This window comes from Moschus berezovskii, chromosome 5 (genome assembly GCF_049115385.1).
Source record: "Moschus berezovskii isolate FMDL1 chromosome 5, NW_MosBer_1.0, whole genome shotgun sequence".
In the NCBI taxonomy this organism is placed as follows: domain Eukaryota; kingdom Metazoa; phylum Chordata; class Mammalia; order Artiodactyla; family Moschidae; genus Moschus; species Moschus berezovskii.
This window is the reverse complement of record NC_142464.1, coordinates 53599827-53613430: the sequence shown is the minus strand read 5'-3', so window position 1 is coordinate 53613430 and position 13604 is coordinate 53599827. Positions and strand designations below refer to the sequence as shown.

The following is a 13604-nucleotide window of genomic DNA, read 5'->3' as shown; positions in this document are numbered from 1 at the left end:
TAAGTACAGGATCCCCTGCTGGCAGTGAGTGAAGAAGTGCACTTTATCCATTTCTGGACACAGCATGGGGATACGATTGGTATACTAAGGAATAGTTTGTGCAGGGCTTATCAAAATCCTATTCCTTCAAGAACAGGTGCCTCTTACCCAATTCTTGTAACTGTTCTGGCTGTGGGCCCATCATCCCATATAACTTTTTAGCTTAGTGGAATCATTTAGACCTCTAAGCAAAGGATTGTCACATTCAGCCTTCTACCATTAAAACAGGAGAAGGAAATGGCAACCTACTCCAGTATTCTTGCCTGGAGAATTCCATGGACAGAGGAGCCTGGAGGGCTACAGTCTACGAGGTGGCAAAGAGTTGGACACGACTGAGCGAATTGCACACTGTTAAAACAAGTCATACTAGACTGTTTTGTTTATGGTGTTGAATCCAAATTTCTTATGCAACTTGCTTAACATCTGGAATTGCATTTTTATAAGTGCTGCTAAATAATCCCTGATCACATAGTTTTTGTATTTGCACCCAGGATCGTTTATCCTGGATTTGAAGAGACTCAGACTGTTTAGACCCTCCCAGGTGGCTCCACATTTCTTTCATTTGATTTCTTTGTGTGCATCTCTGGCTGTAGCAGCTCATGACTGATGGTATGCTTTCCTAAGTCCCTGAGGCAGTCCCCATAGAGGTGGAACAGAGTAGAAGATTTGAGCCCTGTTTCTGCCACAAAATGACTGGTTGACCAAAGACATATGACTTCAACTCTCTGAGCCTCTATTTCCTTAACTATGAAATGAGGTGGTTGGACCAGTCGATCTCGAAGGACCCTTCCCAACACTAACATTCTGAGAATGTGAGGTCGGAACGTGGCCCACCATTCAGATCATCTGACCATAGATGATGTAGCTGAAGTGGGCCAGCATCCTTAGAACAGTTGGTGGATACACGAAGAGATGCTGTGAGATAAGTCAGGGGAAGACCCGTCTTCACTGAGAGAAGAACAAAGGAATTTTCAGCTATTAGACATTCAGGACAGATAATGATGAGAAAGCTCTTGTGACTTTTCTGAAGTTTTTCATGTTTCTTGTTTTGGTTTTTGGCCATGCAGTGTGGCAAGCGGGATCTTAGTTCCCCAACCAGAGATAGAGCCCATGCACCCTGCTTTGGGAGTACAGAGTCTTAACCACTGGACTACCAGGGAAGTCCTATCTAAAGTTTTTTTTTTTTTTTTCAAAGGCGTATTAACTTGTTTCCAGAATGACTAAACTCAGATTATAGGGGTGGGTCCAGATGACCTTTCCATGTTAGAATTTTATCACCCTTTTCTGTAATCTTGTGAACACTGTCCGTTTCTTCCTAACAGGGCATGTTGTTTAGTTTGGTTGGAGGCCAGGGCAGTGAGAGACTGTCTTCGATGAATCTTGGGTACAAACATTACCAGGGTATTGATAACTACCCCCTGGACTGGGAGTTGTCCTATGCCTACTACAGCAACATCGCCACCAAGACACCCCTTGACCAGCACACGCTACAAGGAGATCAGGTACAAAAGAGAAATGGGGGGGAGTGGTTATGGCCCTGCTTACTAGGGCTTCCTGCACAATTTTATAAAGTGTCTGCCTCTGTGGCTGGTTTATTCACTGGCCTTCAGAGTGCAAGCATAATCCCATGCAGAGAGAAGCCCTCATATTCTCCAATTCATATTTCCTCACTGTGCTCTCAGGCTGAACGCAGGGACCATCCTACATCTGTGCATGAAGAACTTTTCATGACTGGGAAGGCTGGTTTGGGGAGGGGAGATACAGCCCTGGACAGACTTTGATTGTGAAAACCATGTGTACCATAAACAGTCATTTTGTTTTTGTTCCAAAATCCTGTGATTTGGCAGGATCTGGAGATGTCAGGGGAGACTGAGTCAAGTTAAGCTGGGGTAGTAAGCCAAGGGCTGCTATCAACACGTCACAAGTAGCAGGGTTGCAGAGTCTACATATAAGGAAGCTCCATCCCTCCCTATGTTCCTGCTGCCCAGCACCTCGAGAAGCGTCTGCCCATCACATGAGCCACAGGGCTCCAGGTGACTGACAGCAGGCAATCCATCCCAGATTAAGGACTGGATGAGGGGCACTGACTCCAGCCTCTAATTTTGCAGGCTCACATATCTTTTTGACTTGTTAGGCAACGAAATCAGTGGCTAATATCTGCCTTCAAAACATGATGTGTTACACTGGACCAATTGATGGTTTGTTTAAGGAACCGTGAATAAAAGGCTATAGGTAAAGGTGATGCGAAAACGTACTGTCTATTCAGTCATATCCGACTCTTTTCAACCTTATGGATTATAGCCCGCAAGGCTCCTCTGTCCATGGAATTCTCCAGGCAAGAGTATTGCAGTGGGTTGCCATGCCCTCCTCCAGGGGATCTTCTCGACCCAGGGATCAAACCCGAGTCTCTTTACATCTCCTGCATTGGCAGGCAGGTTCTTTACCACCAGTGCCACTGGGGAAGCCCAAGTAAAAGTGACAGTGTAAGAATAAAAAGAAGCGCCTTTAAATGATGTAGATTTGCATCCAGCATGGGTAGATTGTGACATGGTTGGCCTATTGGCTTGTATTTTTCATAGCACTTGAGCTAGTTAGGTTGAGAAGTGCAAGTAGACTGTACCAGGAGTTGACAATTTTTTCTATATAAGGCTGGATAGTAAATATTTTAAGCTCTGATTTTATAGTCACTATTTCAGCTACTCAGCTTCTGCCAAAGATAGTATATAAACCACTGGGGTGCCTGAGTTTGTGCAACCAGGGACAGTAGGTTGCTGCATGGTCAGATTTGGCTCTGATTGAAGCCATAAGCTCTTGATTTTCACCTTATGCTTGGTGAGCCTGGGGGATGGGTTAGGCTTGTGGAATCTTAGACAGAGTAGGCTCACTGGGAACCAGATCACTTACTGTTCCCCGTGCTACTCCTGCATTACATTTAGAAACCCCCAGTGCAGGAAACATGTGCTTTGATGATTGGGAATGAATGGTTTCTGGAAAAGAAGCCTACAGTGGCCACTGTACAGTTATGAAATAAATGACTCAAAGATACATGTTGTCAGTGAACATTAAACATGAATCAAGCTATAAAGTACCCAAAGACTGTCTGTATAGACATTCTAATTCCTTTAGAAGATGATGATTTCTCCTGAATAAACTTACACACTCATCATTGTCATCTGTATTCTCTCAGCATACATAGGCTATGGGCAAAATTTGACCTGTTTGACAGGAATTTTTTAATTTATTCATTTATAAAGTTTTTAAAGAATTATTCTGGAAACATATTCATGAAAAAATCAGGCCACCAAATAATACTGTTATTGTTCTTCTAAGCTTGAATGTGTTAATAATGTCTTGTACGTATACACTTTTAGGAATTCTAATGCAGCATAAATGAGCAAGGGGAGATGGTATGTTGCTAACAAGCTCCTTTTCTTTTGAAGATTTGGCCCATGAAGTGTTGTGATTATGAAAGAAAATGTTTAATTGGTCAGAACCAGAGAAGATGAATAGAGAAGATCCATCTTGCAGCTGGAAAGTCGTATGATTAAGAATCACAGATACGAATTATACAGTTAGTTGTATCATAGCTCATTTTCTTAAGAGTGTGTAATTAATGGCTTCTTGAGAATTTTAGCAGGTGTCATACGTCAATTTAAATATCCTTTTGTTGAGAGATCTATTAATTCACCAGCAGCACATAACAAGGGGCTTCTCAGGTGGCACAGTGGTAAAGGATCCTCCTGCTGATGCAGGAGACATGAGACAAGGGTTCAATCCCTGGCTTGGGAAGATCCCCTGGAGAAGGAAATGGCAACCCACTCCAGGATCCTTGCTTGGAAAACTCCGTGGACAGAGGAGCCTGGCAAGCCACAGTCCATGGGGCCACAGAGAGTCAGACATGACCGAGCACACCCACACACAGCACATAAAAAATGAAGAGATCTGGAAAGCCAGACCTCTAATTAACAAACCAAAGATCAATCAGTAACTACTTTCTTGATTCTTGTTTCATTTTTTACGAAACTTGTGGTTCCCATCACTTCTATATTAGTAATCTCTCTTCATGTCACTTCTGTATAATTTAGGGGGACTCTACTTCAGGTCAAAGAGAAAGAAGATGCTAGTTATTTGGTTTGTTTTTGTGGCTTAATCACAAATGAGTTCCTATCATCCTTTTTGCCCTTCAGAATATGCTCTTCTGAAAGGTTTGGTCCTCAGTCTTTTCTGTCTACACCTTCTAGAGGGCCAGGGGTCTCACACATCCCTCCCTCCACATACTGATGACACAGAAATCTGACTCTCAGGCTGAGCTCTTTCTTACAAACCCGCATCTGCAAAAATAACATATCACAAAGGCGACATACTGTTTCCTCCTCTCCATTCCCCACAAACTCTTCAACCCATGACACCCCTGTCCGTGCCAGGAACTGGGGAGTCATCTTCAATCCCCCCATCATCCTCAGTTCAGTTCAGTTCAGTCGCTCAGTCGTGTCCGACTCTCCGCGACCCCATGAATCACAGCACGCCAGACCTCCCTGTCCATCACCAACTCCCGGAGTTCACTCAAACTCATGTCCACAGAGTCGGTGATGCCATCCAGCCATCTCATTCTCCGTCGTCCCCTTCTCCTCCCTCCCCCAACCTTTCCCAGCATCAGAGTCTTTTCCAGTGAGTCAACTCGTCGCATGAGGTGGCCAAAGTATTGCAGTTTCAGCTTTAGCATCAGTCCCTCCAATGAACATCCAGGATTGATCTCCTCTAGAATGGACTGGTTGGATCTCCTTGCAGTCATCCTAGCTGGGGTTAAAATCCCCAGCAGCTTTACACGCCCACTTCTCTCTGCACCCACTCCCATCCAATATATATACAGCCATAGCCTACAACTGTCCTTTACATCTCTCCGCTGAGCGACTCTGACGTCCTCCTTTTATGGACTGAGTATGGCATGAGTTGACCCCTAAGTCCATAGTTTGAAGCCCTCACCCCCAGTACCTCAGAAAAGGGAGACAGAACCTTTGAAGAGAGGAATGCATTCAATCACGAGGTGATCCTCATCCAGCATGACTGGTATCCTTACAAGAAGAGGAGGTTAGGATGCAACAGAGAGATGACTACGTGAGGACACAAGTTACGGAAAAGGGGCCTCAGAAGGAACTAAACCAGGACTTCCCTGGCAGACTCTGAGCTTCCAGTGCAGAGGGCACGGGTCTGATCCCTGGTCCAGGAACTAAGATCCCACATGCCACGTGGCCAAAACAAACAAAAGAACTAAACCTGCCAGCCTCTTGATCTTGGACTGCCAGCCTCCAGAAGCATGAGGAAGTTAATTTCTGTGGTTTAAGCCATGCCGTCTGTGGCTTTTTGTTATGGCAGCAGCTCTGGCAAATAAATTTGCCCCCTAACTGGCCTTTCTGTCACCATTTTTGTCCCTTTCCGTGCTATTCCCACAGAGGCCAGAGGGGGCTGACGACAGGGAAAGTTCTCAACCTGGCTGCACCTTAGAGTCTCATGGGCGATCAGAGAACACCTCTGTGCTGGCTCCACCCCACAGTCTCATCAAATCGACAGGGCGGGGTCCAGCATATAGTATGGGTATATATGTCTATGCGCATGTGTATATTTAAAACTTCTTCAGATGGTAGTAATGTGCAGTCAGTGCTGAGAAATACTGACCAGGAAGCACCAAGTCCAGCTCACCACTTGGCATTGGAGTCGTTCCTTGATCAGGTTTCTCTCTGCTTCTCTGGTCTCAGCTCTCAGCAGCCCCTGCTTGGCCTGTCCACTCTGGAGATGCCAAGCTTTTGGTCACGTCAGGCTGTCCACACCTCCTGACCCTGCCGGGTTTCCTCTGCCTGGCTTGCTTTCTCCATGCCCACCCCCCCTTTTCCTATCTGCTGACCCTTCCTCCTCCTGGGACACTTGGCTCAGACATCGCCTTCTCCTTGGATGTCCCCTTTGCCATGCACCTGGGCACCCAGGCACAGCCTTGCCCTTGCTCAGCGATGGGTGGCGTGTATGGGATCTGAGGACTGGCTGTACCAGCAGACTGGGAGCCCCCCAAGACAGACACTTTGTCTGTTCACGTTGGTGATCCCAATGCCCAGCACTGTGCTTGAAGTTTAGATGGCACTCACTGTTGACTGACAGGATAGAATGCAGGGCAACCAGAAATGGACACAAAGCGATCGCAGTGTTTTGTTGACTCTCTGGTACTTTTTCATGTGACCAGTGATCATTGTCGACAGCAAGCACCTAGGCACTTGGCTTTCAACTCTGCCTCCCTTGCAGTCAACACCCCTTCACCCTATTTGGGGAATCTTGGGTACTTGCTTCTGTGTCTGCATCTTCACACTTGATACTCCTCCATTCTTACTTTAAAAATCCCTAAAATGTTAAATTTCAACAAAAAAAAAAACTTAGATCCCCGCATTGGGAGCCAAACATTGTAGCTGATTTTAAACACCCTAAGATCTGGGTTCCTCACGGTGGCTCCTCCAGACCCTGAAGGAAGTGGTGGTTTAGGTGTAGACTCAAATTGCCCTGATGCTGAGTTCCTGAGAGTGCCGGCTGAACCATTCTATTTCACGACTTCAAAGAACGTCGATGCTCTGGGAAATACAGGGCCACTAAGAGCACTTGCTCCCCAGGTTCAAAGCCCACTAAGTCCTTCACCCCCCTCACCCCTCCCTGATCTCCACTCCATCCTGCCTGTCCTGTGATTGATGGCAGACAGCTGGCACGATGTAGCCTGCAGGTGAGCAGAGAGAAGGGTGGCAAAGTGTATGAAGAGTCTAGGGACAGTGTGGAGACTTCTCTGATGATGGGTCCAGGGATGTCTGAGGATTGCAGAGTCTCTGGACACCAGACATCCTCTCACTTGGTCAGCAGGTCTTAATCCTGCAGTATAGGCTATGAACTGCTCATCCTAGAGACCTTGATTTTATAATACAGCAACAAAAAGAACCCTTCCCCCCAGAAGCCACAGAAGATCCCAGAACTGGTCAGTCTGGGACTCTGGACTCCTGCCAGCATCTCCCCAGCTCTTCCCCTAACCCTCACCTCCACCGGTCTTTCTCCACACCATAGCTTCTTCCAGGATTGGTCACTTTCCCACCTGAAGCATCATTCCTTGTTCTCAAAATGTTTGATGGATGAACAGTCCAACACTGCTCCCTTTTAGGGACTGTTCCTTCATCAGATGTCTTTGTAGATGGTTGACTTTCACAGAGGGCCTGGGTTTGTGGCTCTGACTGGTGCTGGTTGCCACTCTGGGGACCCCAGAGCTGTAAAGATGCAACCACCAACCTGGGTGCGGCAGGCAATTGTGGTATAGCTTCAAGGCCAGTTTGCCTGGATTCAGGTCCCAGGTCTGCTGTTCATAGGGTGTGAAATCTTGGATAATTCCACTCACTTCTCTGTCTCTGCACAGTTTTTCACTAGTAAAAACTGCCATGATACTCTTCACCTCACAGAGTTGATAGTATGAATAAATTAATCCATGTGATGTGTGCTGAGTGGAGCCCAATATACAACATGATGCTCTCAAATGTTTCCAGCCCTGACACTCCTTCCTCAGATCTGTCCTTTCCATCTTCAAAAGCATCAAACTCTCAGAAATTCATCCCCACAATGACAGGCTCTGAGCTGCACACAACTGCAAACACAAACAGGAGGGCTAATATTCTAAACTGCTGTTAGCCTTTTACATGTTAGAATGAGTTCAGGACTTAAAACATGAGTTACCATTCCGGAGAGCTTCCCATATGCCAGACGCTCCGCTAAGATCTTCACAAACTATCTCATTTAATCCTCCTGCAACTTTGTGAGGTCAGTACAGGTATTGTTCCCATTTTACAAATGGGGCAACTGAGACTCGGAGAAGCCAAAGAACTTGCCCAACGTCAAAGAACAAGCGAGTAGCAGAGCCTAGATTTGAACTCTTACCTCTTTTGCACTATTAAAAATAATGGCTAGTAGGCAGAGTGCTTTGATAGAGCTGATACCATCCTCCGCTTCATTTATGTCAATGCAGAAGCTAAGACTCAGGTAAATAAAGTCAGTGGCCCAAGGCCTACAGGTAGTTAGTGGCGAGTTAGAATTCATATCCCCTGGGGGTGATGTGAAAGATCTGATGTCACCACCATGACACTATTAGATGGAATTCGTTATGTATAAGGAGAAATGGTGAACCAGCCCCCCATCTGCTTCCTCCCAGATGCATAAATCTTTCACAGGGTGGTGAGGCTCGGTGAGGACTATCTCACAGCCAGCAGTCCTGGATCTGATTCATCAGTTTGAAGAACTTACATAAGTTGGTTAACCTTTCTGGGCCTCATTTTCCACATGTGTGAAATGGGGATATTGATAGGGACAGTCTTATGAGGTTGCAAAGATTCAGTGAGTCAGTCTGGACCAAACAATCGGTCCCCACACACAGTCCTTGTTGGTGATTTTGGTACGTTATCACTGCCAGAGAGTGGCAGAAACACCTAAGAGTATAAATTCTTGCAGCATAGAAACTCTGTCTTCATGTGCTATGTCTTTCATTCAAGTACCATGACAAAGTTAAGAAGGAAAAAGCAAAATAAGAAAAAGAAGAAAATCAATCCCAAATCAAATACCCAACTCCCTAGTTGACCAAAAAACCTTATAGCTGAGGATTCTATTATTTGAGCAGCCTGAGCTTCTGCCCAATTCCAGGCTCATCGCAAATGACAGAGCGTCCCCTGGAGTTTGAGTTGAAGCACCTACTTGTTGGCCTTGCAGTTAGCAAAGAATGAGATAGAGACCAGTGCCCAGGCAGGATTCCAGGGCCTTCCGCTAGAGGGCGACATTGTTGGGGAGCCTGTCAGAGCCTGTCCTTGGAGACAGGTCAACCTGGCTTCCAAGGCCCGCTCGACAATGCACGGTTTCACCCTGTGAGCCTCAGTTCTTTGCCTATAAACTGAGGCCAGCGATATCTGGGTCTCAGTCCCGCAATGAGGATTAAGTTAATATTAAGTTAATGTTTGTTGAACACCCTGCACGTGGCTTCAGTCAAAGGTGACAGCATCATTATTCTAGTTGCTGCTATTTGCAGGGTGGTGTGTCAAGGTTAGACACCCAACAGGAATTGATTGCTGTTGTGTTCTGAGTCCTAGCTCCATCCGCAAGTCTGCCCTCTGTTGCCCCTGAGAGGGATCTCTGGCTGCATGTGGCCACAGTGGACGATGGGGCTGCAGGCTAGAGCTTGTGAATCTGAGTCCTTTTCTCTCTCTCTTTTTAATTTTATATTGGAGTATAATCGATGAACAATGTTGTGACAGTTTTAGGTGAACAGCAAAGGGACTCAGCCATACATACATGTACCCATTCCCCTCCAAACTCCCCTCCCATCCAGGCTGCCACATAACATTGAGCAGAGTTCTCTGTGCTATACAGCAGGACCTTGTTGGTTATCCATTTTAAATACAGCAGTGTGTACATGTCTAAATCCTTCCCTTTGCTGACAAACAGAGGATCAGAAGGGAAATCAGGCTGAGCTCCTTGTTCTCTAAAGCTTCTTTCTCCCAGCTTCATCCAGAACCAATTTTTTCACCATCTGCTTGTGGCCCTGAAGCCCTTCCCAGGCCCCCTGGCACTAGATAGAGTTCATCATGTATTAAATATAAGGGGAGACTGTGAAACAACAAGACTGTTTTTTGGATAAAGAGCCAAAATTTATACATAAAAATGAGCCTTATTTTCTTCAAAGGAGGCAGATACCTGGGAGACTGTTTGCAAATCTGAAGCATTTTGTGAACTTTCCCCTTGGGTTCCTCCTTAGAACCTCTGGTGCACTCTTGCGCATATACTCAGAGTTAATATGCCCTTTTCTTTTCAGAGCAGATTTCATTTTTGGAAATAGCCAAAAGATATTGGAGCCTGAGCCTGCTAAATAAAAAGGGTTAGTCATGCAGGATAATAATAAAACATAATAATAATGTTATACTTAGAATTTATTGATTTACCGTTTTTGATGCCCTGTATAATCTGGCCCTAAAACTGATGGCATAAAGGTGGACTTCTGAACTAGCTTGAGCAAAGGAAGAGAAACCGGAGTAAATTTCATCTTCCCAAGGCAAATGCTTTGATAGGAACAAAAATGCCCGTTTAGATGCAAGGCGTGTGATCCATTCATTTAAAAAGAATGTGATCTTATGGCATCGTGGACATACCTCACATTTCCATCATTTGTGAGTTTTTACTTGAATAATTGCTGGTTTAAGAACAATGGCATGTCTTTTGCATGCCCAAATTATTTGGATATGTTCATTCTCCCTTCTCCCCTTCCTTTCTTCCTCCCTTCCTCCCTCCCTCCCTCCCTTCCTATATTCCTTCCTTCCCTTTTAGGCATATGTTGAAACAATTAGACTAAAAGATGATGAAATACTCAAGGTACAAACCAAAGAAGATGGAGATGTCTTTATGTGGCTGAAGCACGAAGCTACTCGAGGCAATGCGGCAGCTCAGGTAACAACGCGGTCCACGGTCTCGGAAACTTTCTCAAGCCCCGATGGACCGGGATACGCTGTGATAACAAGATATCCCAAGCCTAGTGACTTAACATAGCAGCAGTGTATTGCTGTTCACACTGCTGGGGGTGCTGGCAGGGGCTGTGCTCTCATAGTTCTTTAGGAGCCCAAACTAACAGAGATGTCACCAAAATGTGCTTCCAAAGCCATTGCCTCAGGGCCACCCTGTGACATATCACAGCTGGCTCCTGATGCTTCTGCTCAGGTGGGGCACTTCTCACATTTCATCCTGCCAGAGCAAGTCAGTTGGTCATTCTTTTTAAATAATTATTTTTATGTATTTATTTCTGGTTCTGTTGGGTCTTTGTTGCTGCCTGGGCTTTTCTCTAGTTGCCTAGAGTGAGGGCTACCCTCTGTTTGCGCTGTGTGTGCTTCTTGTTGCCATGGCTTCTCGTGTTGCAGAGCTTGGGCTCTAGGGCACACGGGCTTCAGTACTTGTGGCACAGGGGCTTTGTTACTTCATGGCATGTGGGATCTTACTGGATCAGGGATCGAACCTGTGTCTCCTGCATTGGCAGGCAGATTCTTTACCACTGAGACACCAGGGGAGCCCTGGTGGTCACTCTTGACATTGAGTGTAGTCAGACCTGCACCCGTTGGAGAGAGAGTCACAGGATTTAGGATCAGTCCCAAGACGCCACCAGACATTCTAGTGCATCAGATATATAGATATAATGATATAAATCTTTTATATAGGGCAGTTCTTCAGGGTCTTTGTTTACCTTTGGCCAATTATCTGGTTTCTTTTTTCATACTTGACCTACCCTCGGACCCTCCCCTGTGTGTGTGACTGTTTCCAAGATGGACTGAGGCCTATGGGGTGGCCTTGGCATCACATACTATGGGGTGGTGCCTCCTCCTTTTGATCCCCAAGGAGCTTTCTGCACATGTGCAGTGTCTCTCTTGCCCCAAGAATGGGAGATACGTGACCTAGTGATCCTTTACTCAAACAGGGTTTAGCCCCTCTCTTCCTATCTTGTCTGTTATCTTAAGGTGTCCTCAGGAGACAAAGCCTGGCTATTTACCCCGTTTCTGTTGTTATTTCTGTTTCAGTACGCAGACAGGAGGCTGGTTGTAAATATCTAACTAGGAGCCCACCTACCTCCTGTCTCAGGAAATGCAAACAGGAGGCCAGTTGTAAATGCCTAGCCTGGAGCCCATCTATCTCCTGCCTCATAGGGAGATGCCCTGACTGCCACAGATGTGCACAGGAATGCATGCCTTACATTGGGCCCAGAAGACAGACAGTGACTCCCAAAGGAGAGGGCATTTCAGGAGAGGAGACAGTATGGTTGTTGATCCATCAGCTCTGACCTGGGTATAGTACCTTCATTCACATACACACACCCACATCCCCCGACACACATCATTGTGTTAATAACTTGTATTTAACCCAGTACACCTTTAGGGCTCTGGTCCCCAGTAGAAAGATAGCATGTGTCTACCTAAGTCTTGGTTCTCAATATAAAAACATTTTAATCTAGGTTTGCCTTACCCTCTTTTAAAATCTTGTATGTTAAGTATTAGGGCTTCCCAGGTGGCTCAGTGGGTAAAGAATCCTCCTGTGATGCAGAAGACACAGGTTCAATCCCTGGGTCAGGAAGATCCCCTGGAGGAGGGCATGGCAACCCACTCCAGTATTTTTGCCTGGAGAATCCCATGGACAGAGGAGCTTGGTGGACTACAGTCCATAGCGTCGCAAAGAGTTGGACACAACTGAGCCACTAAGCACGCACCTGCGCACACACGTGCATGCACGCGTGCACGCACACACACACACATATGTTAAGCATTTCACAGGAAAGTCATTGTTTTAAATTGCTACTGTCTTAAAGCAACGGTTGGCCCAGATGCTGTTCTGGGGCCAGCAAGGCGTGGCCAAGAACCCGGAAGCGGCTATTGAGTGGTATGCCAAGGGTGCCCTGGAGACTGAGGACCCCGCATTAATATACGACTACGCCATTGTGTTATTCAAGGTAAGAATCACTCAATTTGTGCTGAGGTTGCAAAATTCCTATCAGATTTCCTGAGCAGTTTCATGTAGGCACGCAGGCAAACAAGGAGGCTGTAACCCAAGAACCTCGGAATCTGCTTCTGTCAGGCTGGATGGAAAGGGGTATTTGCTGAAAAGGCACAGTCGGAAGCAGTTCCCTGGTCTTGTTTTTAATCATTAGTCTTAGGTTTGGCACCTGGATTCTCTTTGCTTTTGCAAGCACTGTGGCATTCTGGAGTAGACACCCATATTTTATGGATTGGTACATGGCTGGCAGCCCCCAAAGGTGCTGCAAGTTCTCTTATCAGGCAGAGCTATCATTGAATCACAGCTGAGATGAAGTGCATGTTTGGCTGGATCCCAACAGTCTCTCTGATCAAAACAAAGATCTTGGTTTTAAGCCAACAGGAGAGCAGGGGAATGGGTGAGAAGACCATTAGCCCAGGAGACAGAAGATGAAGTTCAAATCCCTCATCTGCAACCAGCAGCTGCATCCTTGGACTTATCTGATCTCATGGGACACTGGTAATGACCACAGGTTGAGTGAAAGAACCTAAAGAAGGGACTCCAAGAACTGCAAAATGCTTTACAGAGTAATAATAGTTTACTTCGATTGATGCAGTGCTTATTACCTGATGTACATTCAGTCTTCAAGACAACCTTGCAAAGGTAGCTACCAAGGTATATGATGAACTCTGTTTATGTGTGTGCTCAGAGAAGCTCAGAAAGGATTTTAACTTACCCAGGGTTTCCCAGATGGTGATAGTGGTAAAGAACCCACTTGCCAATGTAGGAGACTTAAGAGACACGGGTTCAATCCCTGGATTGGGAAGATCTCCTGGAGAAGGGCATGGGAACCCACTCCAGTGTTCTTGCCTAAGGAGCCCCATAGACAGAGGAGCCTGGCAGGCTACAGTCTGTGGGGTTGCAAAGAGTTGGACACTACTAAAGCAACATAGCATGCACGCACATGTACAAGGTTGTACAGCTGGTACATTTCAGACCTGTGATTGGGATCC

At 46.0% G+C, this 13604-nt stretch overlaps 1 protein-coding gene across 2 annotated transcripts in view; it reads left to right on the top strand.

Annotated features, from left to right (window-relative positions):
* Positions 1–13604, top strand: part of SEL1L3 (SEL1L family member 3) — a 112297-nt gene that overhangs the window by 63352 nt on the left and 35341 nt on the right. For both annotated transcript variants that reach the window (XM_055434425.2, XM_055434426.2), the window contains exons 11-13: positions 1362–1541; positions 10411–10530; positions 12428–12568. In XM_055434425.2, the coding sequence (XP_055290400.2) occupies positions 1362–1541; positions 10411–10530; positions 12428–12568 (441 nt within the window). The remainder of the gene's footprint in view (positions 1–1361; positions 1542–10410; positions 10531–12427; positions 12569–13604) is intronic.